Raw genomic sequence first — 26,867 nt, forward strand, 5'->3', positions numbered from 1 at the left:
GGGTACCGCCGCCCACAGACCCGGCCCATAACCCTTCCAACTCCCTAGTTACCGAGGGCCTGGTGGCACCCTCACCGACCTCTGCAACTGTCAACACTCAGCCTCAAACTTAGACGCACCGCACACTGCTAAACGCATAGTTTTGGGTCACGCGACCAGATTGGGCAGCCTGCAGTAGAGATTCCCGAGAGTGCGCTACGCACGTTTGTAATCGGCTGTTCGTGCTATCTGTTGTGAGATATCGAGAAGACTTTTCAAACACTGACAGAAAAGTTTCTAAATGCAGATCATATTTGCACAATACAGGTGCATTATCTCCCTTACATAGTGGAATGGTTGGCTGTGGACTCAGTGGTCAAACGCTGATCTGAACCTTATCATACAGCAGACAGCAATATCAGATAATAAACAGAACGAAGACGCATTGTTTACATAGTAACTTATCAATGCATACGCGAAGACGCAGAGTGGGCATTGTGGGGCCCAAATGCCCGTTAGCAATGAGTAGCTTTGTAATCAACATGCACATGCACACTACACAGCAAAGGACCAGCACTGGCCCCAAAGTATTGACGTCTCCTCCTACTAATATTGAACATCATCATATATCACTGGGCACTGTGACGTTCAGGACATCAGTGACGGTGGTGGTGCTGTTTAACCCATCCAAGTCACCGGCGCCGGGTCCCAACCACCATCGGAGGTAGCACGGGGTCTGGAAGGTTCCGGGGGCGACAATCTCGTCCACCGAATAGTAGACGACTACGCTAGAGAGAGCCACGCAGAGTAGGCAGAGTGAGGAGAGGTAGAATCGCTTCACCAGGTACCGCTTGCTGTGGGGGAGAGAGGGTTACAGGTCACAGGGGAGGTACGGGTGGGGGGGGGGGGGGCACACAGGTGAATCCTGTCAAGTGCGTTTGACGTGCGGGAGACGTAAAGCAGTCAGACATGCAATGTGCCAGCTGGTGGCACAGCTGGGAAGATCCGACGCTAGCAACCGTTTGATGGCATAGGTCGGAACTTTCCAATTTTTAAAAGTGATGATCTGCTTATCTATCTCAAAGCACTGCAATACCACGTCACGCTTGTATCTATCGTCACATTTGTGCCAAAAACAACTTTCGTAACCATATTCACCCAATCCTTTGTTTGTCGGAAACTACCCGTAATCAAACACCACAGCCAGCGACCAGATCCCGCCCCGCCCCCTAGGAGAACCCAGGCCACTGCCTCCCAAATCCAACTTACTATCCGTGTTTGCTGGTTCCTCTGTACTCTCCACGCAGTCGAATGTACAGCAGTGACGGCAGGATGAACGTCAACATGAGCGTGAACGTGCCGCCTATCAGATGCATGATTTTGCCGAAGCTGGGCACCGTCTCGGCCATGAATAATGCCATCAGCATGAGGCCAGAACGGAGTAAGACGCGCTGACGAGTGAGACCGCTAGCTGCCGGGAGGGGGGAGGGCGGTGAGTTGGTAAGACTGAGCTGGTGAGCAGAGGTCTTTGAGTAGGTGAGCTTGGGATAGGTGAGTTGGTGATGAGCTAATGGTACGGAGCTGGTGAGAAGACATCGGTAATGCTGCACTGAGGACTGTTGAGTCGGACGATCAGAAAGGATATGTTCCGTTTACAGTTTTGGTGAGTTTTACAGCGATAACACAGAGTTTTTTAACAGAGTTTTACAGCGATTTATAGCGAAACAGTTTTATAGCGATAGGTCGGACCGAGTGAGTCGGCTGTCGGTCGTATACTTACTACCGGATACGTGCAGCGCTCCCTCCAAATTCTGACACACCGGGTTGATCAGCATGACAAAGGCACCCAGAAAATGGACGGTTAGCAGCACCTGTCATCAAACAAAAGACGAAATCAGAATCTCAAAGACATATAGGAGGCACGCAAATACATTACGCTCGCCAATATGTTCTAAATGCAGTGAACCTGCTAGAAAATGGACGGTTAGCAGCACCTGTCATCAGACATAAGACGAAATATAAGACATGTCGGAGGCATGAAGATATATTACGCTCGCCAATATGTTCTAAATGCAGTGAACCTGCCGCTGCGAAAGGCATAGTAACGGTTCACGGATAGTAAGAGAAAACATAACTTCGAACTGCATTTACAAATAGTCTCGTTGTTCGATCCCGTCCCAGCCGAAGTTCCGATCGTACCTGGATGACGATGAGCAGCGGTCCGGGTGTAAAGTTCTGGATCAGGTTGATGTTGACCGTGTCTCCGTACACCATGTAGCCGGTGGCGGCCACCGGGACGTACACCATGCAGAGACCTGACGGAAGACTGGGATATTAGCGGCTGGAACGGACCGCTCGACCAAGGATCGAGGCGAACATTACGATGTTGACGATCGGTACTTTATATACTTATTCTGGTTCGTAATCGGTCTTATTCATTGAGAGACAGGTCCGTACCTGGCAGCTTGGAGCAGTCGTTGAATTTGAACTGGCAACAAAGTTCGAAGTCGATGAAGCGATCCGACACATAAAAAAATTGGCCTATGGACTCAACCAGATACGACTGTGAGCTGTAGCCTAAAGACGTCCGCCTTGTAGTCATGACAGATGAGAGCGGTGAAGACTGACCTGCGAACCCTCCGACGGCAGCGCGGCTGAACCGGGCCCGCTCGGCCATATCCAGTTGAATGGTGGGGAACGTGGACACGCCCGTAAAGCTGAACATGATGGTGCTCAGACCGAGACAGAAGGTGGACAGGCTGGGCGGCGAAAGCGGCACGTGCGGCCGCTCCTCCGGCGGGAATGTCACCATCTGCACCACCATCAGCACGGCACCAGCCACCACCGACACCAGCGCGAACATGGCCGGCGCCCTGCCGACACAGCCGCGGCGCTATACGTCAGGGGTGCTGGCTAGAAGTGTTTACCATCGCCTTTGAGGCTTGCATTTTGACTTCTGAAAACAAGTTTACCATCCGGCATTTTATCCAGTCAAACTATTTATTTCAAGTCTTTGCTGACGACAAAACATCTGCACTAGTTCCCCGATTTTAGACATTTACCTAATTACAGCACGACCCTCCATCAAGCTATTGTAATACGGTACAGTCTACCTTCAGGCGATTATATGTATGTACTGCGGGCCAGTACATCGCCTGAGGCCTACCTTCAGGCAGGCGTTTATATGTACTGCGGGCCAGTCTACCTTCAGGCGTCTATATGTATTGCGGTACAGTCTACCTTCAGGCGTTTGCTGTACTGCGGGGCAGTCTACCTGCAGGCGTTTATATGTAGTGCGGTACAGCCTACCCGCAGGCGCTTTTACGTAGGGAAAGTGTGCCTTCAGTCGCTTTATACGGCGGAGGATGCGCTTGGATTAACGCGTCTATTTTTTTTTTCTTTTAGAATGAAATAAGCTAACGTAATATGAATAGTTTATATTCCTGTATGAATTGAGAGTGACAGTTGAGTTGGTCACTTTGCTTGTTTAAGTTTGGAACGCCTGCAAAAACGATCATATGTCGTTCTTGCGCAGGCGCGTTTATTTATAAAACATTGAGTCTGCTCTGACTGGCCGCACCTCTCACTGTCACCGGCCGCTGGTTACTGACCTGAGGTGCTGTGGGGACCCCAGCCACGTGACTGGGGTCAGCACCATGGTGAGCACCAGGACCCAGATACACGTGTCCAGGGCGCCGGCAGCCAGCTGCTGTATCAGCTCGGCAGAGACCAGCAGCAGCACCACGCTGGTGCCGAACAGTGTGATGTTCATCAGTGTCAGGATGACCCGCCTGTGAGACATCATACAATGGCGTCAGTGACAATCAATAACGTCACTCAGGGACGTCAATACGTCAGTCGTCACTTAGTATGTAGGTGTACAGTCACCAGCAGTTGCTACCCATCACCCTCGGACGGCGGGGGAGCAAGCTACCACCGCCCCTGCGAGACTAGCGCCGCCATGCGCCAAGAAGTGGAAACACCACGTGACTGAGGCCACGTGAGGGCAGGGTCACGTGATGGAGGGGCGGAGCATAATAGCTTTTGCGCCCGACACTAACTGAAATGCGGCGCTGTGATTGGGCGCCTTAGCATGAATGAAGCCCCGGCGCCAGAATCAGCCGTTCGCCTTATATGGAAAGTGAGCCTTTGCGTTTCACTGTTCTGTATTGGTTTGAGAGCCACGGCACCATACGAATTGAGAGCCCCTTTGAACGGGTCACCGCCCGAGGCACTGAGGCGACGACTGTGCCGGGCAAAGTCTAGCCTGGTGGGAGAGTTGGGCCAGGGAAAGTGCGATCGAGCAGCCACTGGGACGTGGATTGGTATTATCCAACCGCGACAAACGATGTCAGCAGCCTCTTCTCGTGTCATAGAGTGTCTATCTATGACACGAAAGGCTAGACAGACAACGTGGGCAGTGCCCAATCAAAAGCTACTAAACGATCCAGTTAAAAGGTTGGCGAGGTAGCCAGACCAAATAAAAGTTTTTAATTCGATTTTGGTTGGCAAATGACATACAAGCCCGCTGTGATGGACCAAAAAAGGAGCTGAACAGTTCATACAGCTTCTAAAAAGCTCAACGGTTTAAAAATTCCAAAGTTAAATGTTAAAATTCAGCCTGCATCTTTAAACTCTGGTCCGGCGCTGGCAGGAAGCTTATATTGCCACTTGCAATTCCACTATCGTTGCAATATAACCAATAGTTCTGTGAGAGCAGCAATTGAAAGCCCCGTTGATGGGGGAGGGCGGCGCGAATCGGTCGCCTCTCTCCTTTTCAGTCGATATCTCTTAAAGTATAGCAAATGTCGCCACCAAACTTTCAAGACCCCTCCGGGCATCATTTTTACACCTTGTGACCAAATTTTTCCAGAGCTCTTATGAAACGTTAGTCACAAATGACGTCAGAGAGATGCCATGTTCTGTCATTTTCGACCCAATAAAAGGTTTAGCGGGAAGAGCTGTCACGCTTAGTTTTGAAGATAACGAAAAATATTCAAGATCAAAAAGATGTAAAATGAACAGCGCTACAAACTGCTAACTCTTATTTCCAAACAAAAATTGATTTTGACCATCAAAACTATAGATGTATAACACCCCGAAAATACCAACAACTTTCAAAATTAAAATTGAAATATATGTTATAGAACTAGCTGCTCTAGATATGCCAAACTTAAACTCGATAGCTTCATTTTTAGCAAAGTTATGGCAAAAAAAAATACTCAAAATTTATTACGTAAAATTTTCAAATTCAATTTTTAGCCGTCACAGAACACTCAAAGCAAGCCAAAGACCATTGAATTTCCTGTGATGAATTGCATCGAATAGATAGGGGAGAGTGGTGCAGGAGGCCCCCCCTTAAGCTCAGTTACTATTTTTAGACAACTGATAATATTTAAGCGCTAACGTGTGCATGCGCTGTGAGCTTGCATCATTTTCCCATACATATTTGCATTCAAAATGAATCTAGGGGGTACACAAACCGTAAACTTTAACATTTTGGGAAAAGTTGCAAAAGGGCCTCTTACACTATGGGTATGGTAAGACACTATGGGGCGTTTTAAAAGTCAAGTCGACTTGTAAAAGACGCTTTGCGAACACAGCTGCAAGGCCTTTTATTTCGAAAAGCTAAGCAAATACGGTGTTATCGAAACCAATAACACTTCCAAAGCGCTCGAACAATGCGAAAACTAGCACAACCAAACGATGATGACCAACGAAAATTGTACCTATAACCTCTAAGAAAAGAAACAGAAAAAAGAAACAAAAACAAACTCCTTGAAAAAAGAATGCCACGCCTGCCGCAGGTGCAGGCGTTTTAGCATCGGGGGCGTTTTTTATCGGGGGGCGTTTTATCATCCTCGAAGGGAGGGCCTCTTAAAAAAATACAGTGTTTTAACGTCCACAATATTTATGGTTTATGAGACATTTGCAGCGCACCAGAACATGGTCTATTCTGAAGCTAACATGTGACAATTTCGATGAGAAAAGATTGCATTTGATAGCCATTGTTTTTCCAGATATATAAGGGTGATAAAGATGCATATATCTAGCAAGTAAAGGGGCAAAAACAGAAACAGGCTTACCAAAAGTCGCTGCGACGCACCTGATACCTCAGGTTTCGTGAGTTGTTGTTTCAAGAGGGCTTCTGCTTTACAAGAACATTAAAAAATAAATAACATTATTGGTTTGGTAAAAAAAGCGATGGGGCCTCTTACCGACCCTGGGCGTCTTACACGGATCTCCCCTACCCCTTTTATGCAAAATATCAACTTTGAAATTTGACCTTCGTTGACCTGACCTTGACCTGACCTCCACCAAAATGTAATCTTAACTGGCCCCAATGGCCGTCTAGCTCACACCATTGAATTTTAAATGTAAAATTGCCATAAAACATGCATCACACGACCCTAGCATAGTTGGGTTCATATTGTGACCCTAAGTGACCTGACCTCTGTGAACTGACCTAACATCAATGACATCTTTAGGCAACATATGTATTAGACAACCAACGCTCCATCGATGTTTTTTGATAACATGCCTTTTATTTGATGTGTTAAACTGTAAACGCATTCCTTAGACTAAATCGGTGAAAAAATGCGACCTTTGACCTGACTTGTAACGTCATGGGTTGCACCTAGGTCAACGAAACCTGGTAACAAAGTAGTTTCCTGGTGGGGCTATCGATCGCTCTTTGAATGTTTAAAATCGGTCGGTAACTTTCCGAGATCGGTGGAGGGTGAAACGGCTGCACCACCCGATCAGGTGGGAGGGTCCGCCAATAGCCCAGGGGGGCGCGGAATATTTATTCACTCATACAGTGTCATTTATTTTGAGAACACCTTTCTCACGCCATGACATGATCCTAGTCTCGTAATAGAACGAGATGAGGAGAGTGTTTTCACGCCTCCTTATGCACGGCTCTAAGTGTCATTGAGCTATTAACTGTCAGCGGTTTTCGGACAATGAAGTTCTTAGTTCTTACTGAATCCAATTTAATTTCAAACGATTGTCACTGTGCTAGTTTTCTTCTTATACGTTTTTGAAAAAGCGCTGAAGAAGTCTTTGATAGACGAAACCGGTCCGCTTATTCTTTTTCTCATTGTTTTTTGAATATATTCGTAGACTACTGGCTCTTTACTACAAAATTTGAGAATGTTTGGTATTACTTTGACCCGAACGATGTGCAGCTGAATTTTCCCTCTTGAATGATTATGGACAGCTCGCGAAATTAACTTCAACCTAAACTACCAACAAGCAGAAGAAAATCCGATACAAGCCTACCTCAATCCTCTCACCTTATTCAATCGTTGAAACGTTAACCCTCGCCCGCACATGCCATTTTCCCATCCTAGAACGCACATGGGGGGGGGCACCCCCCGCGCCATTTCGTTCCTGTTGGAGATACAGCTTCGTGGTAAAGACCAAAAAGATTCTTTGGGAAGAGACGAATCCAATGATGCCCAGTTTTAGGATAGAGGATAGAGGAGCAGGAAAGAGTAGCAGCTATACCAAAAATCAGGCTTCTAGCTCTAAAAATGTTGAGTGCAGAGCAGAAAGACTACCTGGGGGGGGGGGGGGGGGCAACCCCCCATGTGCGGGCGAGGGTTAAAGGCATTTGTTCAGTCCGAGTTGCTATGTCGACCACCCGCGCCGTGCTTGGGGGGGGGGCGTTTTTACGCCCTTCCCAGTCAGGTTTTTTCGCGAATATCTCAGAAACGGCGACGCGACGCGTAGCGTCATTCAAGGTAAGGTCACCAGGTAACGTCAAGTGACCTTACCTCAGAAAAAAAAATTCGAAAGCTCGTTGTAGCTACACCGACTAAGCGATCACTTTAAAACTTTCAGTAATTGCTTAGGGTAACAGTATGCATAAAATGGATACCTCGGACTTTTTATGTCTGTGACCTAAGGTCAGGTCAATTTTGCGACTGCTCCAAGTCAATGGGAGAAAATTGAAATGCGCCTCTTTTGGACGAATTTCGTTCTACACCCTCTCAAACATCGGTTCATAGGTAAACATGACACACTGAATCGGAAAATTGCGCCTGTGACCCCTGTGTGTGCCCCTGAGGTCATTTTAGGACATTAAAGGTCCTCAGCAGTTTTTTTACTTTTGACAGAGACGTGCTAGAGCGGTGAAAAAACCGTTGATCTGAGGCCAAATTTGAGGTCAATCAGAGCGGTGCCCTCTGGGGGCTAAACCGTTGATCTGAGGTCAAATTTGAGGACATGTAGGCGAAAGAGCGTTAAAAGAGCTATCGAATGCGCTTTTCCGCAGCGCTGTAGCTCTATTGGTTCCCGTGTTAGCCGTCGGGTGTTCGAAATCGCTGAAATCAACAAAATTTGACCTTTGATGAACCCTGGTGACCTGACCTTTGCACTGACCTTAAAATGACCGAGTGTGTTCCTCCTTATTCTTGACGCTCTTTCGATTGCCGCTTACTGCGTGTCGCTACGTGGCCCAGGAGGGGGCCACGGAGGGACGTGAAACGCCCCCCCCCCCAGCACTCGATGGAAAATTCATGCCACCAACACGGCGTGGGTTAATTGTTATGTTAGCTAGCTCCTGTTGTAAGCTGTTGAGTCGTGGACCTGATCTTGAAGGAACTGGGCCTAACATTTTCATAGCAAACGTAAAAAATGTTTAATAGGTTGTGCAAAAATAGCATCTCTTTTATGAAACATTTGCGAAACCTTCAACATCATCCCCACTGACCCCATTAGTGCCGAGCTCCCAACGACAACCATAAAAGCGTCCCCATCCCGTCATAGGCGGCGGAACGAGGAGGGCACCGGGACACCGTGCCCCCCTTTGATTTTGGCGATTTTGGCCCTATGAGCGTTGCATGGAAATAATAGGGCCAAAAGTCGGCAGTGCCCCCCCCCCCTTAATTGAAGGTGTTCCGCCGCTATTGCACCCCGTCAACGTGGGTTTATCATAAGAATGCTAAGATTTAATTTCCAATCCGAAGCAGTGATGATGGAAAGCAAATTTGCATTTTACATGTGAAACAAGCTGACACAACTAAATATTTCCTCTCTCGCTCCCTCTCACTGATTTACCAATTGCCCTCTTTCTCATTTTACCCTCTCTGGTTTTCCTTTTCAGTTTTTTTCTCTCTCTCTTTTCTCTCCTCCCGTCCTTATTCTTTCCCCCCAGTCTTTCTTAGCTCTCTCTCTCTCTCTCTCTCTCTCTCTCTCTCTCTCTCTCTCTCTCTCTCTCTCTCTCTCTCTCTCTCTCTCTCTCTCGCTCTCGCTCTCGCTCTCGCTCTCGCTCTCGCTCTCGCTCTCGCTCTCGCTCTCGCTCTCGCTCTCGCTCTCGCTCTCGCTCTCGCTCTCGCTCTCGCTCTCGCTCTCGCTCTCGCTCTCGCTCTCGCTCTCGCTCTCGCTCTCGCTCTCGCTCTCGCTCTCGCTCTCGCTCTCGCTCTCGCTCTCGCTCTCGCTCTCGCTCTCGCTCTCGCTCTCGCTCTCGCTCTCGCTCTCGCTCTCGCTCTCGCTCTCGCTCTCGCTCTCCCTCTCTCTTTTTCTCTCTCTTTTTCTCTCTCTCTCTCTCCCTCTCTCTCTCCCTCTCTCTCTCTCTTTCCCTCTCTCTCTCCCTCTCTTTTTCTCTCTCTTTCTATCTCTCCCTCTCCCTTTCTCTCTCCCTCTCTCCTCTCTCTTTCACTCTCTCCCCTCTCTCTTCCTCTCTTTCCTCACAATATTCTCGACTGTCACAGCGTTGTGGCTTGTTTCCAGACAGGTCCAGGCGCTCCCCACTCCGCAGGCCCTAGCCCACACGGCCCAACCGCTCGAACACCCTCCGGCGGATGACCTCTGACCTCGGCGACCTGACCCCAGCCGACCGATCGCGTCCCTCTCCACGCCTCCGTCCCGCTTCCCCCACTACAGCTGCGTAGTAATTGTAGCGTGTGCAAAGGTCACGTGACATTATTTACTTCTGCGACTTGTTCGGCTGACAAGAGATGGCACTAGTGGTCTGTGGATCAGAGGCGGGGCTAGGTTCTACGACTTCTTGGGGCACACTTTAGGGCAGAAACGAGTTTTTTGGCTCCCCATCCCAAAATGCATCGAATATACAAAAACAAGTTAGATATTCGAAAATCGGAGGACCAAACGGATCGTTTGACGTAACTTGCGCGACTGAGAATTGATCGGTCTTCAAACTACTGAACAAAAACGAGGTGATTAGTAGCAAGTGCTGGTGACTGTACCTATGTATCGATCGACGTATAAAGAGGTTAATGACTCCTGTAAGCACCACGCGGTGATGTCATCCGCAGTCCGCACCCATACTGCTGATGTCGGCATCTGTGCACCTGAACGTTTACAAAAATGGTGCCATTGAACTCCCGTAGCTGTTTTACGGAAACTGTGTACGAAGCCTTGACGCCTTGGTTGCCAAGTGAACAGCGTAGTGACAGCTGCGGTACGAATGTAAACAGCATGAAACGGGCGGTATGCTGGTCTCTGCCCTCTGTGAATCAGCCATCTCTGTGAACGACAGTCACGCTGGCCACGAGTCACGAGGTTTTCCGGGAATTTGGGCGTGTCGTCAAGCGGTGGGAGAAATCATTTGTTTATCTTCCGTAAAATATAATTACTTTTATTTTATGACGAAAATTTAATTTTTTTGGTTGCGGCAATGTTTTATTAATCTAATTGCACTAAACGTTACTAGCGACTTTATTTGGAAGCAATAATTTGGCAGCCTTAAAATGCGGCAGACGTTGCGCGCAAAGCAGCGTATACCACCACGTGTTAACGATGGTTTTAGTCTAAGATTTAAAAATAGTTAGATCTCCGCTGACGTCACAAATTCTCAGGGGGCATTCCAATGCATTAGCCCCTTAGAATCCGAAAACTGCAAGTTTGAAATTCCATATCTTCGAATTAAAGCATTTTTCGATGTTGTGAGTGCCCAAACCGGTATTTGCAGGCCATGGCCACCAATTTGGCTATCTCAACTCAAAACTAATGTTAAGGTGGGAGGGTCCCTTTAAGACTGATAACACCCTGAAGCTGTAGGTGGGCTAATCTCACCCCACTCAGGGACCATAGAAGCGCTAACTCACCCCACCCCGAAATCGAGGGAGTGTCAACTCACCCCATCCACGAGCCGTAGGTGCGCCGTCCCATCTCGGCGTACGGTTGTCGCACGTGTCCCGTGCTGAGATCAGCGTACTGGCTCTCCAGGTAGATCCAGGTGCGCCCCAGTAGGCCACCCGTATAGGCCGCAGCGCTGGCACACATTAGAATCAACAGGATGCCGATTACACCTGAGGGACACGGAAGAATTTAAAGTTAAAGTAAAGCAAAGTAAAGACTCATAAACATCTTGCACCGATACAAAACATTAATATCTTTAGAAGACCAGTGAAAAGGCAATGATAAATAATTTCAAAAGCTTTAGACGGTTACAGCAATTATTGTTACCCAATCACAATGCTCAAGGTTTTTTAACCATTAATTTTAGAGTGGCTTTTTAATAATCAAACTTTTTTGGAACGCATTTGTGTAAGTTCGATCATTATTTGCATCAGAAATTTATATCCCCAATACTAACTACAGAAAGCGAGTAGTAAAGTAATCTTGACAAAAAGCGGTCTTAGCTGACCGATAAGCCACGGGACCTTCTCAAGTACCGAGGACCAGGATCCAGTCCGGTCCGTATCAAAGACCCTACTTCAGACCCGACTAATGGATCCGATCCGAACCGTTCCGTTGTGTCTGGTCCAGTCCGGTCCGTGTTTAGTCCAGTACGGACCGATCTGGTGAGACCCTGACCTTGACCAGCCCCTCGTGGTTAGATTACAAATCTGGGAGCGAGGGACTACAATGTCTGAATGACAATGCCAGCAGAAAAGGATTGGGAAGTGGATGCCATGTTATAGTCAAACAGTGCTTATTACTATGTAGCATTGCACTTCCCCGACGACTGATGATCAGATTCGACCTGACCAGGCATTCAACGAAATAGTGACCCACAAAAAACAGGCCACTCGAAACGCGGGGTGAAGTGGCGAGCATTTCAAAGCAAACGGCCATTGGAAAAACACTAGTCATCAGCTGATCAGCCAGGAGACACGGTGAACGGCGTGGTCCCTAGAGCCCCGTCCCTGCACGTAGGCATGGGGTGGACGGACAGTTTGGACAGTCGTGACGTCATCGTTATGTAATGGTAGATCGTATCATCCGCAGATGACCATAACACGGGCTCTGTCTCTGGTCAACGCTGCGCAGCGCGACATGCGCACTGAGTGCGAACGTTAGGTATTATTGCAAAGACGTAGATAGAGGTGCCACCTTCAACGGCGTATGTAAATCGCCGGGCACATAGATCCAAATGGTTTGCATAAGTCTTTCCGTGAAAGACGTACAATTTACCCGCTGCGTCCGACACTCCGGGGCCCAATAAATATGAGCGCGTTTCGAACGGACAGTCGTAGACATCAGTATCAGCCGACTAGTGCTAACATTAGCTCTCATAATGACCCACCAGAGCCGGTTTGGTGAATACCTTTTATAATTTCCGACCTAATTAGGCCTCATGAATTACCAGAAACCAGTTTGGGTCGTCAGCTGCAGCCATCAGAGGTGTTCCGATGTTCGCTTGACATTAAAAAGAGCAATTTTGCTGAATTTACCGGTTTTCATTAGTGTTGTTTCTTGGTGGGATGGGTGGCTACTATCATAGCTACTCCATACCGCAGACGAGGTTACTAGACGGCCTCCATGTAGTCAGACCCAAGTTATCCGACAAATGACCACCCGATCTGTGCCGTCGGCGCGGGAGGGCTCGCCACAACTGCCTGACCATGAACGGGTCCCCATACATCTACTAAGCAGCTGATCTGGTCGGGTAGCCACAGCCGTCCCACCATCCGTTTACCGGTCACCCCTCTCCTATACGTCACCCGCAGACGGGTGATGTTTTTGTCGCTCACCTGTGTTCGAGAGCGCCTCGCTGAGTGCCAGCAGGCCAGCGCCAGCAAGTTCTCCAACGATGAATAGTATAGCATCCATCTGTGTCATAGTGCCGGCATGGTGCGCCGACTCCATTGCCAGCGCTTCGCGGACCACCGCCGGCTCATCAGCAAATTCTTCCTCATCATCCACCCGCGCGCAGGAGTCGTAGGAGGGCGGAACGGCAGCGGCCAGCGCCGACCGCTCCCCGCCCCCGTCCCCTCCCCCACCTCCGCCGCTACCGCTACCGCTTCTGTCCGGCTTCATGAGGTATTCTGCTGAGCCTCCGCGCTGGTAACCGCTGCCGCCGACCGGCCCGACCTGGCGCCACGCCTCCCCGCCCTCCGCCGCCGGCTCTGCAGTTACCTGCAGGAGCCGTGGTTAGATGGTTGTGTGCTGAACCCGCAGTGACACAACGACTGAGACGAAGCTTGCAGTGTTGCACTTCGAGGCTCTGGTCGGCACCCGGCTTTCTAATCACTTACAAGGCAAGCTCACTACCCTGACGCAGAAGTTCCAACGATCCGACCGGCTTACACGCACACACTCCCCGACACCACCACGACGGCGGACTGCGGCAGACTGAGTTGCGACCGATGACCGGCCGGCGAGCGCCGCTCGTACTGGTGACCGTAGTTCGGGGGACGGCCGGTAGGCGGCACCAACGACGTCTCCCGAGCCTGGCTTACACCAGCTCGGCGTATACCGGTAACAACCGGCTGACTCGTCCGCTATTTACTTATTGTAATTAACTGTTACCAAAGTAGTGAAATGACCGGGATGTGTGAGCATCGGGAAAATTCAACTATGGTGGACTTTGACCTTTGACCTGACCTTATTCCGCGCCACGAAGAGGACGGCATTTTACAACTTTTTCTCCGATTTTTGTTAAGAATCTTAAAAAATGATAAAACATCTACTATCTGCAGTGCACGATGTGTAAATTTCAGTCCCGGGTCCTAACCCAGCCGGGCCCGGGGGTAATCCAAACACCGCAGTCCGGAGGGGGCGTTTTCGCCCTCCTCCGTCTAGCTCCGTAAATAAGGGAGCTACCGGAACAAAAGCGGTATCAAACGAAAGGTTTCCACAAGTCGATTCTTGAACACCTAAAACTGTTGACCTCAGGCCAATTTTCCTTGTCCGAGATGAGGTCAAAGTCTATGGCAAAAATATGCACATGTGTGGTGAGATCAAACCAAATGTTCCAATCCAGAGGACGGCAAGAAGGCATGAAACCGGCCAAAATGGATGTAAAACCAAAGAATTGAGGGGAGATAAGAAACCAGATGATGTACTCCAAGTTCAAGGTAAGGGTCAAGTTCATGTCCAAATTGACTTGTAGGTAATTTTGCAGTTCTTCGTATGTCTTGTATACCTACCTACTTAAGTTTCAACATGCTTTGAAATATCTTGGAGCTTATCAGGCCCCTATTTCTGGCTCTTGTAACGATACAAGGCTGCCTCAAGGTCAAGGTTACGCAAAAATATCCCTACTACAGGCTATTTCAGTTTTCACTGATCAAGCCAGCAATTAGGTTTAACCCTCGCCGGATCTATTGGTTTTCTACATATGCGACGGCCGGGGGGGGGGGGTGGGTGGGTTCGACCCCCTTTGCCGTTTTGCCCCTGATGGAGCTAGAGCGTCGCGGAAAAAACGAGTGTGTGCGCCGCTACGAGACGCAGCGACTGGTATCCGATTTTAAGGTCCCAGGGCAACCGGTGACCTCTGATTTCAGGTCAAGTGGCCCAAGGTATGGGTTCGGCTTTCGATAAATAACTTCGCAAAATGCTGTCGCAGCGCCGCGATTTTGGCAGCATCGTGTTTGCCTTGCTCAGGCGCGTCGAATGGCATACTTTTTGTTCGGATGAGGTCAACATGAGGTATTGACCTCGGGTCAAGTTCAGGTCAGAGCCCTCAGGTCACGAAGCTGGTTGAAAGAGGTTATGTCGCATATAATTTGATTCGGCAGGTCTTTCTGAGCCCATTAGTGGCTTTCCCGACTCGCTAGTTTAATTTGATCGGGAGCTATTGACGAAAAACTCTTATAATCCTAGTGTCTAGTGAGAAGTGACGTCATTCGCGCAAAGTCAACAATGCAAAAGTGAAACATCGGCCCTTGCAAGGAGTGCATGAAAGCACGATTCCGTGTGCTTCGTTTGAGATTGTCCCCGGCGCCAAAATCGCAGTTTTCATTGTCCCCCACTGACTTATACCTAGAGGTGAGGTCACATGACCGATCTGACCTCATGTGACCTTTAATAAAATTCCGAGATATACAATTTGTGAGACACGGGAGGATACTACGTCCTATAATTTTCATCTCTTTGTGAAAGTTTCTCTGGCACTGAGGACGTTACGAAGTTGCGACATCTGAGGACTGTGCAGAGATTCATTTATGACCTCATAGGTCAGTGACCTAACCTGACCTGAAAATTTGGTTGGTGTCACAAGATCCGACTTAAATTGAAGGTCAGGTATGCAAAGTTTCAGCTTCCTATCGCTGGGTTGTTCGGAGCTGCCGCGAAAAAAATATTATGGGGGCGGCACCCCTTTCGGTCGACGAGGGATGACTCAGCCATTTTCGCTATCCTGAGGCTCTAAATGGATGTTTAGAGCGAAATGAATGCCAGATTCGTGATCAGCGGTTACAAATACTTCACATAACTCCCATCATGTGTCAAGGTCAACTTAAGGTCATTCAACGTCACATGGGGCCAGCATAAGACTTGACCTTTTCCAGGAAAAATACCTATATGCAATTCGACTCGTCTTGACGATATAAATGCGTCCGTATCAATACCTTAGCTCTATGACCATTTCTTTAAGTTAGGCATTTGCGAAAAACAATAATCCCAGCTCAGGATCGTTGACCTGACCTCTTACCTCAGGTCAACAAAATTATAATTGCATTTTCCCTAGGTTATATGCTATATAAGCTTCCCCGTTATTTGTTTCATCTCTAAAACTCTATTTTGGCATTTTTTTAAGTTCACATATCTATTTGACGTCGAAATAAGCCGTGCAATAATCTGGAAAAATCGACCCTGTGATGTCTTCAAGTGGGCTAGTTTCATTTTCTAATTAATTTCTGAAGATGTCAAATTAGTGGGAGAAAAGGTACTGGAAGTTTCGCACTCCTATATCCCTAAGCGCTCGGGAGCTATCGCAAATATTCGTCAGGGGGCGAAAAACGCCCCCGGGCCCGCGAGGGTGAAGGTCAGCCGACTACACCTTTTTTCATTAGAATTAATCTTTGTAAAATCCAATTTAATCTTTGGAACATTTGATTTAAAACATGTAAAATTCACATTAATCTATGTGAAGTTCATTTTAAGACTTATAAAGTTTGATTTAAAACGTATTAAGTCCTATTTAAACCTTATAAAATTAATTTTAAACCACGCACACTTGCATAGCAAGGCCGCCCTATGTGATACACAAGTACCTACGTAAGTCTACTCATGGGTTGGAGTGGAACGTGAGTTTTGATTTACTGTTCTCGTATACACCTGTATCTTAAGGGTACGACCCCCCCCTCGCCGTTTCGCCCCTGGTGGAGCTAGCGCGTCGCGGAAAAAACGAGCGTGTGCGCCGTTACGAGACGCAGAGATTGGTACCCGATTTTAAGGTCCTAGGTCAACCGGTGACCTCTGAGGTCAGGTCAAGTGCCCCAAGGTACGGTTCAGTTTTTGGTGAATAACTTCGCAAACAACGGCCGCAGAGCGCCGATTTTGGCAGCATCGTGTTCGTCTCGCTCAGGCGCGTCGAATGATATACTTTTTGTCCGGGTCAGGTCAACTTGGGGTGTTGACCTCAGGTCAAGGTCAGGTCAGCACCCCCAGGTCACAAAGTTGGTCGAAAGGGGTCATGTCGCATATCCTTCGATTCGGCAGGTCTTCCTGAGTCCATTGGTGGCTTTTCCGACTCGCTAGCTCAATTTGATCAAGAGTTATTGACGAAAAACTAATATGACCTTGATGACGTCATAAATGACGTCACGTAAGGTCAACATTGCAAAAGTGACGCATCTAACCTTCCAAGGAGTGCATAAAATCACGATTCTGTGTGCTTGAGATAGTTGTAGATCGTTCCCGGCGCCAGAATAGCAGTTTTCATTTTTCCCCATTGACTTATAATGGTGAGGTCACGAAAATGACCTGACCTCATATGACCTTTATGAAAAATCCGAGATATACAAGTTGTGGGACTCATAATGGATACTAGATCCTGCAAGTTTCATTTCCCTGTGACATCTCCTCTGGCAGTGAGGGCGTTGCGAAGTTGCGACATCTGAAGACCGTGCAGAGGTTCACTTATAACGTCATAGGTCAGTGACCTGACCTGACCCAAAAATGCGGTTGGTATCAAAAGATGCGGCTTGGATCAAAGGTCAGGTATGCCAAGTTTCAGCTCTCTATCGCCAGCGCGTTCGGAGCTATCGCGAAAAAAACCCTATGGGGGGGCGGCACCCGCCCCCCCCCCCTCGGCCGGCGAGGGTTAACCCTCGCATGTGTGCGGCGTTTGCCAGCTTCTAATGTGTAGGGGGGGGGGGTCGGTTGGACCCCCCCCCCTTGCCGTTTGGCCCCTGATCGGCTAGAGCTTCGCGGAAAAACGAGCGTGTTGCCCGTGACGAGAGGAAGCCGATGATACCAAATTTTAAGGTCCTAGGTCATTGGTTGACCTTCCAGGTCAGGTCAATGACCCAAAGTCGGGAAAATCGGGACCTGTTAGAAAGTCGTAAAGTGTGGCTTCTAAGAGGTTTTTCGGGGTGCTGATCACGAATATCGTGTTAGTTTTGTCCTTAAGCATTTTGACCAGGTCAGGTCAGGTCAGGTCAGGTCAACCAGTAGGGATCGTGACGGGTATTCGTAGTACGTGTCAACCGCCTCTGACAGCTTCGTAACATGTTACGAAGGTGCCAAAACTACTTCGTAAATGTTCAAATGGTTGCTAAATTCGAATTCAGCTCCAAAAACTAGCCTAGAAACATGTAAAACTCGAAAAAGTGAACCGAGGTCACCAAAGGTCACTGACCTGACCTGACCTTCAAGTGACCTTGACACCCACCCTAATGCATGGGAGCAACATCAAATCACATGTTTGAACGTTTGAAACCACGAAAAGCTTGCAAACGCGCGGCTAATGCGAGCCAACATACGCGGAATGGCGATTCCGGCCAAACATGGTCTCGGAAAAGAGGTCACAGGTCAAAGGTCATTAGGATCAGGGTCATGAAATTTTCAGGGTAGGTGTAAAATTGATCAATGCGAGGGTACTGAAAGTTTCGTCGCGATCGGCCGCTTTTTACGCGAGTTATTCGCGAAAAACCATGGGGGGTCCATCCGACCCCCTACACATGCGAGGGTTAAGTTAAGTACCTACCAACCTTACAGGAAAAGTGGAAATGAAATATTAAAAGGAATTATGAGGTAATTAGTATTGGAAAGGAAAGGACTCCAGTCTCCATAACTACTTGCCTTGGAACATTTAAAATGACTTGAATAAACGTAAACGGAAACAGTTTTTTAACTGTATGTGACAAATTAAGCACTCACACGTATTGTCGTTTTTACAGCCATAAAGGCAATGTGTGGGATAGATAGGGCCGCAGCCGATCAGCCCCTGATCGTCCTAGAGTTTCCAAAAAAAAAAGAGCGTATTGCTCGTCACCCGAAGAAGCCCGCGATCTTTCCCCTCGTGTCATTTTTTTACATTCATGGCCAGGTCAAACGACCCTAATGCTACAACTTCACAGATAGGTTTTCTGGAGTATCTACCATTTGGGGCTCCTGGCTCTAAATTTGGCAATCATCTTATTCAGTAACAATGTATTTGTGCATTTGGGGTAGGCTGGGTCAGGCATGGTCAAGTCAGGCGTCCCGATTTCTTAGTCAATGTGTTTAATGTTTATTGAACGCTATTGACAGCTTTGCCACATGTGGCATCAGCTTCAATGTAATTTTCCGTAATAATCCCCAAATGCTTAAATGAATAGCAAATTCGATACCAGTTTTGAAACACCCTAAAATGCTGCAAAAACGCAGAGCTGATAAAATCAATCGAAAATTAGGTTCCGCTAGAAACCCTAAGTATAATTGTTTTCGACTCCTTTGGGTGGCTTTGTGGTTTATGGTTGCCTGGTTTAAAATGAAATTTATAAAGCTTAAATACGATTTTATAAGTTTTAATACAAACGTTATAAGTTTTAACCCTCGCCGGCCGAGGGGGGGGGGGGGCGGGTGCCGCCCCCCCATACAGTTTTTTCGCGATAGCTCCGAACACGCTGGGGATAGAGGGCTGCAATTTGGCATACCTGACCTTTGATCCAAGCCGGATCTATTGACACCAACCGCATTTTTGGGTCAGGTCAGGTCACTGACCTATGACGTCATAAGTGAACCTCTGCACGGTCTTCAGATGTCGCAACTTCGCAACGCCCTCACTGCCAGAGGAGATGTCACAGGGAAATGAAACTTGCAGGATCTAGTATCCATTATGAGTCCCACAGCTTGTATATCTCGGATTTTTACTAAAGGTCATATGAGGTCAGGTCATTTTCGTGACCTCACCATTACCTATAAGTCAATGGGGAAAAATGAAAACTGCTATTCTGTCGCCGGGAACGATCTCCAACTATCTCAAGCACACAGAATCGTGATTTGATGCACTCCTTGCAAGGTTAGATGCGTCACTTTTGCAATTTTGACCTTGCGTGACGTCATTTATGACGTCATCAAGGTCATATTAGTTTTTCGTCAATAACTCTTGATCAAATTGAGCTAGCGAGTCGGGAAAGCCACCAATGGACTCAGGAAGACCTGCCGGATCGAATGATATACGACATGACCTCTTTCGACCAACTTCGTGACCTAGGGGTGCTGACCTGACCTTGACCTGAGGTCAACACCCCAAGTTGACCTGACCCGGACAAAAAGTATATCATTCGACGCGCCTGAGCGAGACGAACACGATGCTGCCAAAATCGGCGCTCTGCGGCCGTTGTTTGCGAAGTTATTCACCAAAAACTGAACCGTACCTTGGGGCACTTGACCTGACCTCAGAGGTCACCGGTTGACCTAGGACCTTAAAATCGGGTACCAATCTCTGTGTCTCGTAACGGCGCACACGCTCGTTTTTTCCGCGACGCGCTAGCTCCACCAGGGGCAAAACGGCGAGGGGGGGGGGGTCGTACCCGCCCCCCCCCCCCCCTCGGCCGGCGCGTATGTAGAAAACCAATAGGTCCGGCGAGGGTTAAATCAAACTTTACTTAGATTAAAACTAATGTTACATGTTTTAATACAAATGTTCTTAAGATTAAATTGGATTTTATAAAGATTAATTCTAATGAAAAAAGGTAGTTCACGTCAAGTGACCTCACCATAAGAATTGTAATGTTCGCCATAGCTACACTAGCTTACCGATAAATCCTATGCACTGATTGACGAGAGTGACAAAATACATCAAATGCGCGTCCTAGATTTTGGTATCAGTGACCTTAGGTCAGACATAAATTATGTGGCCGATTATTTACACGAGCATCAGCATTGGCATAAGCAGCAAACGGACATGCGACATTTCAACAATCATTCAGGTTGAATGTGGGTTTATTCAAAACATGGTGTGTCGTTTGGGGAACTAGCGACCCGCGGCCGGGCGCCGCGAAGAGGTGCCCACCATAGGGTTTTGGGGCTATTTTTTCACGTTTCGGTCTGAATCGCGAGAAGTACTGGTCGTAGCAAATATGTTCCCTGGTTTCTGAATTTTCAGTTCACGTGGAATGCGATAGGGCAAGAGTCATTTTCGTACAGACAAAACTGTGCCCGCGTTTTTTGGTCAAAGTAAAAATGTTCAGCAGCTTTTAACACGTGGGCCGCCGCAAAACAGGGTACACCGGAGGACTTAAGATTCAATATCTCCTAAGCCATCATAGATAGCAAATATGTTCCCTGGATCTATGTAGATAATACTTTAGAGAACACTTCAGGCCAAAAATTGTTTCTCGACAACTTACACCCAGCCCGCGTTTTTGGCTTAACTGCAATGCAACACGGCAGCCGACCTTCAGGGCTCAGTTAGCGAGTTTATTTTTTAGCGAGCACTTCGAGCATTTCAGCGTTCGATGAAATGACATATTTTTTTCAACGCAGTCGTTTCTTCATTTGCATCTTAACGCGACCTTTATGATAATGTGACGGTATCGTCACACTAGAATGTGTAATTCATCGTAATTTATAGTGCTAATTCTCGGCGCACAGCAGCAGACGGACACCGACTGACCCACCATCTAAAGGCAGTTTGGCGAAGCAGTATCGTGAATCACAGCCGCGAGATGTCCCTAGCGTAGAACACCGTCTGTGTGCCTAGTTTAAATACGTGATGTTTGCCCTCTGTCAACCCCTCAGTCATGGGGCTGGGGTCGCGGATGAATGGGCGACCGCCCGCCGCGCGGGGAGGGGGCTGCTCCCCTGACCCGGACCGCCACGGCGTGGGGACGATCCCGCACTCGCGTGCCTCACGTCGCCGCCTCACACCGGTCAATTACGCTGGTTTTGAGGAACCGCTCATTGTGGTAGTGGGTGATCCAACGCAGACCATGCCAGAACCCCACTGAAGGGGTGTCACCCGTGTCAGCTGGCTCAGACCCATGATTTCCCCTGTCCCCATACCGAAAGCGACGTTCCAAAGAGCAATATGCGTATACCTAGTAGGTAGGTATTATTGATGTTTAATTCGAGAATGTAGGTATGCATGTAAGTACATACCTAGAGGAGACCCGGGACCGGGAGGTATGGGCCCCCTGGAGGTATGGGCCATCGCAGTTTTGAAGAAGTGTTGCGTATTTTTACACATTTGATCGCGTAAACTGGTAGCAGCCATTCCCCTATACAACCCACGTGATTTCCAAAATTTTCCTCAATCTTCTTTTGCAATGAGCGGTGGGGTGATAAAGCGTTTTTGCCAAGGCCATAAATAGTGTTTTGCTCTCTTCGAGTAAAATACGGTACATTCCTATAGAAAATTCGCGATAAATTTGAACCAGGCTCGTTTTATGATGTCAGACCATCGGTGATATAAAGTTTAAAGCATGCAAATTAAGACTGGATAGACAATATGAAGCTTTCTTGCAAGATTATGAGCTGAGGTGCTACGCACATTCTGGCGTCCTATAAACCGAGAGGTTCGGGCCACCCACCCCCGTTGATCCTAAATCAATAAAATGATGCCTTCATTGAATGTCCTCTTCATTTTCAATTAGTTTTATTGTTGTCGCGTAAGGTCGAAAATTTAACTACAAATTTCATTCGAACAGAAAAATATTATTTATCTTCTTTCATGGAGCATGATTGAGTTTACCAAAATACATATGTGCCCACGTGACCCCCATGAAGTAAGCTGTTGGCCGCTTGTACGGTTCCTGAGCTCTAAGAGAGATCAAGGTAGATACCAGCTACGAGTATGTTCTCATTATCGAGAAAAGAATATGAAACATGGCACCGGCCCATACCTCCCGGGCCATGGCCCGTACCTCCCGGTGTTTTTTTGATGGATTGAAAAAGCGCATGATTTATTGAAAGTTATCTCGAGACAAAATAGTTGACCCCAGATGCCTAATATCAGGCACACTTTGCAGGCGAAGGGCAATTTCACGTACACAGAGTGAAAAACCGGGTCTAGCCACTTCCCACTGGAAGAAAATTGCCCTTTCACAAAACCGTCCATACCTCCCTGGTCTTTCCTGCATGATGTGCTTAAGTACCCCAACTGTACAACTTTGCCCTCTCAGCCCGAGGCATAACCTTTTTTTTTACTTTAACGACAGATTGTTAGTGACTTAGCACTCGCACTTACAGCGGGGTCGAACGGACCCCCCTCCTGGGTTTCGCGAATAATTCGCGCAAAAAGCGGCCGATCCAGACGAAACTTTCAGTACCCTCAAGTTAATCAATTTTACACATATTTTTAAAATCATTGACCCTGACCCCAATGACCTTTGACCCGTGGTCTGATTCTCGAGACCATGTTCGACCGGAATCGCGAATTGGCGTATGTCGGCTCACATTATCCGCGTAATTTCCAATCTTTTTGTGGTGTGGGTTTCAAGGTCACGTGAAGGTCAGGTCAAGGTCATTGACCTTTGATGACCTTGCTTCACTTTTTCGAGTTTTACATATTTCTAGGGCAGTTTCTGGAGCTGATTTCGAATTCCCATTTGAAGATTTATGAAGTAGTTTTGGTGCTATCGTAACACGCTACGAAGCTGTCAGTGGGGGTCAACACCTGCTATGGATGGCCGGCAGGTCTCCTACTGGTTGACCTGACCTGACCTGACCCGACCTGGCCTAAATACATTAAGACATCATAAGTATGTGATCAAAACTAACATGAACTACGTGTTCAGCACCCCGCAAAATTCCTTTTTCAACATCACTTTACGAGCATCCAGCAAGTCCCGATTTTTCCGATTTTTGGGTCATTGACCTGACCTGGAAGGTCAACCAATGACATAAATAAGACCATAAAATTGGGTATCATCGGCTTACTCTCGTCGCGGGCAACACGCTCGTTTTTTCTGCGAAGCTCTAGCTCCATCAGAGGCCAAACGGCAAGGTGGGTCCAACGGACCCCCCCCCCCCCCCATACGTTAGACGCTGGCAAACACGAATACGGGCGAGGGTTAAAACGCAGGAGAAATATTATTACGAGCGAACGGACCGCGCAAGCGAACGGCGAAATATTTTTAAGATAACGGAAAGTTATCAGCATTTACATATACCTAACGGCCCGGCCCAGCCTGTAACGCTTTTGAGAGGCATATATTTCATGCCTCAGTAGTCAGTATCCGTTGCAGTGGTTGGGCTGATCGACCTGCCACCCTTTTTGTTGGGAAGCCTATTTCTTCTACCATGTGATTAATTGCTCTTAATACATCTACATACATATAGGTGATCGTCGTGGCACGCAGGGGTGGAGCTTCCTGTACAGTTGGTGGGGCGGCTGCCCCACCAACTTGCCATTTTGCCCCACCAATAAGTGTTTTGCCCCACCGAATTAAGCTGATTTGCAGGACTTTGTTGCTTTTCAAATCAATCATTGAGGAGCTTTGGAATGTCTGTGCTATACAAAATGTTACATTTGCAACGACAGGAATTGATTCAGTGTTCATTTTTAATCAACTTCACAGTCGGACAGTGTAGACTGTAGGTTTGATGCCTTTTTGCCCCACCAACTTCCTCTGAAAAGCTCCACCCATGGTGGCACGTGTCACGCGAAAGCTGTTTTGTTGAAGTAACACTTTTGAAAGACCTAAACCTTTCTAGTAGAGGTTTTAGCCAACGGGTCTGCAGTGCAGGGATATTTCTATCTTGCACTCCTCTGAGAGCTAGAGTTTCGCGGAAAAAACGAGCTCGTCACGATGTTGCCCGTCACGAGAGGAAGCCGATGATGCCCAATGTTAAGGTCCTAGGTCATCGATTGACCTTCTAGGTCAGGTCAATGACCCAGAAGTCGGAAAAATCGGGACCTGTTAGAAAGTCGTGAAGTGTGGCTGCTATGGGGTTTTCCCGGGGTGCCGATCACGAATATCGTGTTAGTTTTGATCACAGATGATGTCATTGAGCATTTAGACCAGGTCAGGTCAGGTCAGGTCAGGTCAACCAGTAGGGGTTGTGACGGGTATTCGTAATACGTGTCAACCGCCTCTAACAGCTTTGTAACGTGTTACGAAGGCACTAACACTACTTCGTAAATGTTCAAATGGTTGCTAAATTCGAATTCAGCTCCAAAACTAGCCTAGAAACATGTAAAACTCGAAAAAGTGGTCCGAGGTCACCAAAGGTAAATGACCTGACCTGACCTTGAGGTGACCTTCACATCCACCCAAATGCATGGGAGCAACATCAAATCACATTTTTGAGCACTTGAAACCACAAAAAGCTTGCAAACGCGCGGCTTATGCGAGCCGACATACGCCGAATCGCGATCCCGGCCAAACATGGTCTCGGAAAGTAGGTCACAGGTCAAAGGTCATTTGGGTCAAGGTCATGAAATTTTCAGGGTAGGTGTAAAATTGATCAATGCGAGGGACTGAAAGTTTCGTCGCGATCGGCCGCTTTTTACGCGAGTTATTCGCGAAAAACCTTAGGGGATGGTTGGAAATGGATACCCCCCCATCCTCCCCCGTGCCGGCGAGGGTTAAGCAGTCGAAAAAAAAACACTTTTGGACAATTGACATGTGATGAGACGTGGAAGAGCAGTAAAAACAGCTGCAATGCGTTCAGTTTTACAATAGGCAATCGATTGGGATGCAACATGATTTTTACCGGTCAGGTCATGAGCTCGACCTTAAAAAATGTTCATCTTTGGAGGTCAAATTACACACCATTCTACACCATTGGACGAGAGAGACATGATGCTAGCAGAACTGATTGTTTTTAATGCCTATGTACCCACAACAATGACAACAATGCACCGCTGGCGCTGGGCTACGCTTCGCTAAGCTTGCGTTCCAGGACCATAGTGACGTCACAGGAAGGGACGCGGGCGGACCGCTGATGACCCGCCCGCTGTCAAAGGGCGGGCTGGGTTTGACGGGCGCACAATAGCGGCCGAGCGCGTGTTCCTGGAAGCGATAGCGAAGACACAGGCGCCGGAAGGGTTGGACGCTTTGACCGTCTCCCAGACCTCCCGCTGTTACTGCCAATGTTACTGCTACTGAGAAGGAAAATAAGTGACGGTGGTATTCACACAGGCTTTTCCACTAATTTCTGACGTTTCGCACGTGTCGTCAACAATCCGTCCCCTAGAGATACTTGCGCGAACACTAAGGTAACCGGACTGTTAGCTTGAAACGCCGTCAGGGAAAAACATTCTGCTCCATGATATAATTTCTTCCACGTGTGACCGGTCTGGAGCCTTTTCGCATTAGATCGATGCGTGTTTTTATCGATATAGGATCTCCATCGATCTTAGAATTTGCGATCTGAATGATGGGGTGGAGCAAGATTAGAATGGGTCTGAGTCAGGACAGTAGAATCGGAGTTGGACCCAGAGTCACCAAAATCTTACTAACTCCGACTCCGGAGTAGAATCGACATCGCTAACTGAATGGGTTAAAAATCATACCCGAGGCGGAAGCCAGTCTGCCGAAAAATAGCCTTTTTCACGACGGGCTTTTTGGCGAGTGGACTTATATGGCAGTGTTCGCCATGGGCCGGGCCAGCCCAATGGGTCATGGGCTGGGCTGGGTCACGGGCTGGGCTGGGCCCTCAAATATAAATAATCGATGGGCTGTGGATGGGCTGGGCCAATGACTGTAAAGTGGACTCAGAGGTTCGCGACTGAGCTAAAAACCACAACTAGCTTATTACTGTGCAAGACTAAAAAAACGAATGAAAGCATATATATATGCAATGTGCATTGTGCATGCTGCTCCCGAAAGATTGTTTCTTTGCACCTATGGGTGACATACGTAGGGTGAATGAAAAGTTTTGAGCCTAACATAGTTACAGGTGACGCAGATCAATGAAACTTTGGTCACACATTTTGCCACTATTGATATGAATTGACACAAAATTGTGAAGTCCTAGCACTTTTTTCCTCACTTTTATAGCGCCTTGAATCATGCTATTTTGGGTAAGTGCTCGCGGTGTCAACTGTCAATGACGTCATTATTTTTTTGTGAAGCGTCATCCAGTCAGTTTTTTCTTTAAGTTTAGACAGAAAAAGACACCCTAAGGATGCCAATGCTGTTTAAAAGATTAAATTTGGGATACTTTGGAAGGCTCAGTAATTGATTGTTTACACTGCGACCAGTGAAAAATACCCTGATTTATTGTCCTGGTGAAACACGACCAATTTTGTCAGGATTGCCCTTCTGATCTTCCTGATTTTCTAACAAAGGTGTATCAGTGGTTCATCCTAG

General features: G+C 47.7%; 2 protein-coding genes across 3 annotated transcripts in view; both read right to left on the reverse strand.

The window, feature by feature from the left end:
* Positions 1 to 267: 267 nt before the first annotated feature.
* On the reverse strand, positions 268 to 13,540 carry LOC122380610 (amino acid transporter ANT1-like). 2 transcript variants are annotated; one of them, XM_043363913.1, is made up of 8 exons: positions 12,927 to 13,540; positions 11,087 to 11,258; positions 3,591 to 3,770; positions 2,608 to 2,852; positions 2,179 to 2,294; positions 1,760 to 1,850; positions 1,249 to 1,450; positions 268 to 833 (listed from the first exon to the last, which is right to left on the reverse strand). In XM_043363913.1, the coding sequence occupies exons 1-8, from the start codon at positions 13,210 to 13,212 to the stop codon at positions 602 to 604; spliced, it is 1,524 nt and encodes a 507-aa protein (XP_043219848.1). In that variant the 5' UTR covers positions 13,213 to 13,540; the 3' UTR covers positions 268 to 601. The 2 variants fall into 2 exon arrangements, with proteins under 2 accessions (XP_043219848.1, XP_043219849.1); XM_043363914.1 differs by having other exon boundaries at positions 2,608 to 2,849; positions 3,687 to 3,770; positions 12,927 to 13,539.
* A 6,992-nt stretch (positions 13,541 to 20,532) lies between these two features.
* The window catches only part of LOC122380590, a 28,173-nt gene continuing 21,838 nt past the window's right edge, over positions 20,533 to 26,867 (reverse strand). The window contains exon 10 of the mRNA XM_043363871.1: positions 20,533 to 20,560. The gene's annotated coding sequence lies outside the window, so the exon portion shown is untranslated. The remainder of the gene's footprint in view (positions 20,561 to 26,867) is intronic.

The sequence above is a fragment of the Amphibalanus amphitrite genome, unplaced genomic scaffold, assembly GCF_019059575.1.
Source record: "Amphibalanus amphitrite isolate SeventyFive unplaced genomic scaffold, NRLGWU_Aamphi_draft 000101F_arrow, whole genome shotgun sequence".
NCBI classification, from domain to species: domain Eukaryota; kingdom Metazoa; phylum Arthropoda; class Thecostraca; order Balanomorpha; family Balanidae; genus Amphibalanus; species Amphibalanus amphitrite.

What these genes read in the sequence shown, in the direction of transcription:
- LOC122380610 (XM_043363913.1), bottom strand. Translation starts at nt 13,212, where the DNA reads ATGAAGCCGGACAGAAGCGGTAGCGGTAGCGGCGGAGGTGGGGGAGGG. An exon ending in GGGTCCCCACAGCACCTCAG is followed by an intron (nt 2,853 to 3,590) that starts GTCAGTAACCAG and finishes CTGTGTCGGCAG; the next exon opens with GGCGCCGGCCATGTTCGCGC. An exon ending in TGCCGTCGGAGGGTTCGCAG is followed by an intron (nt 2,295 to 2,607) that starts GTCAGTCTTCAC and finishes GTCTTCCGTCAG; the next exon opens with GTCTCTGCATGGTGTACGTC.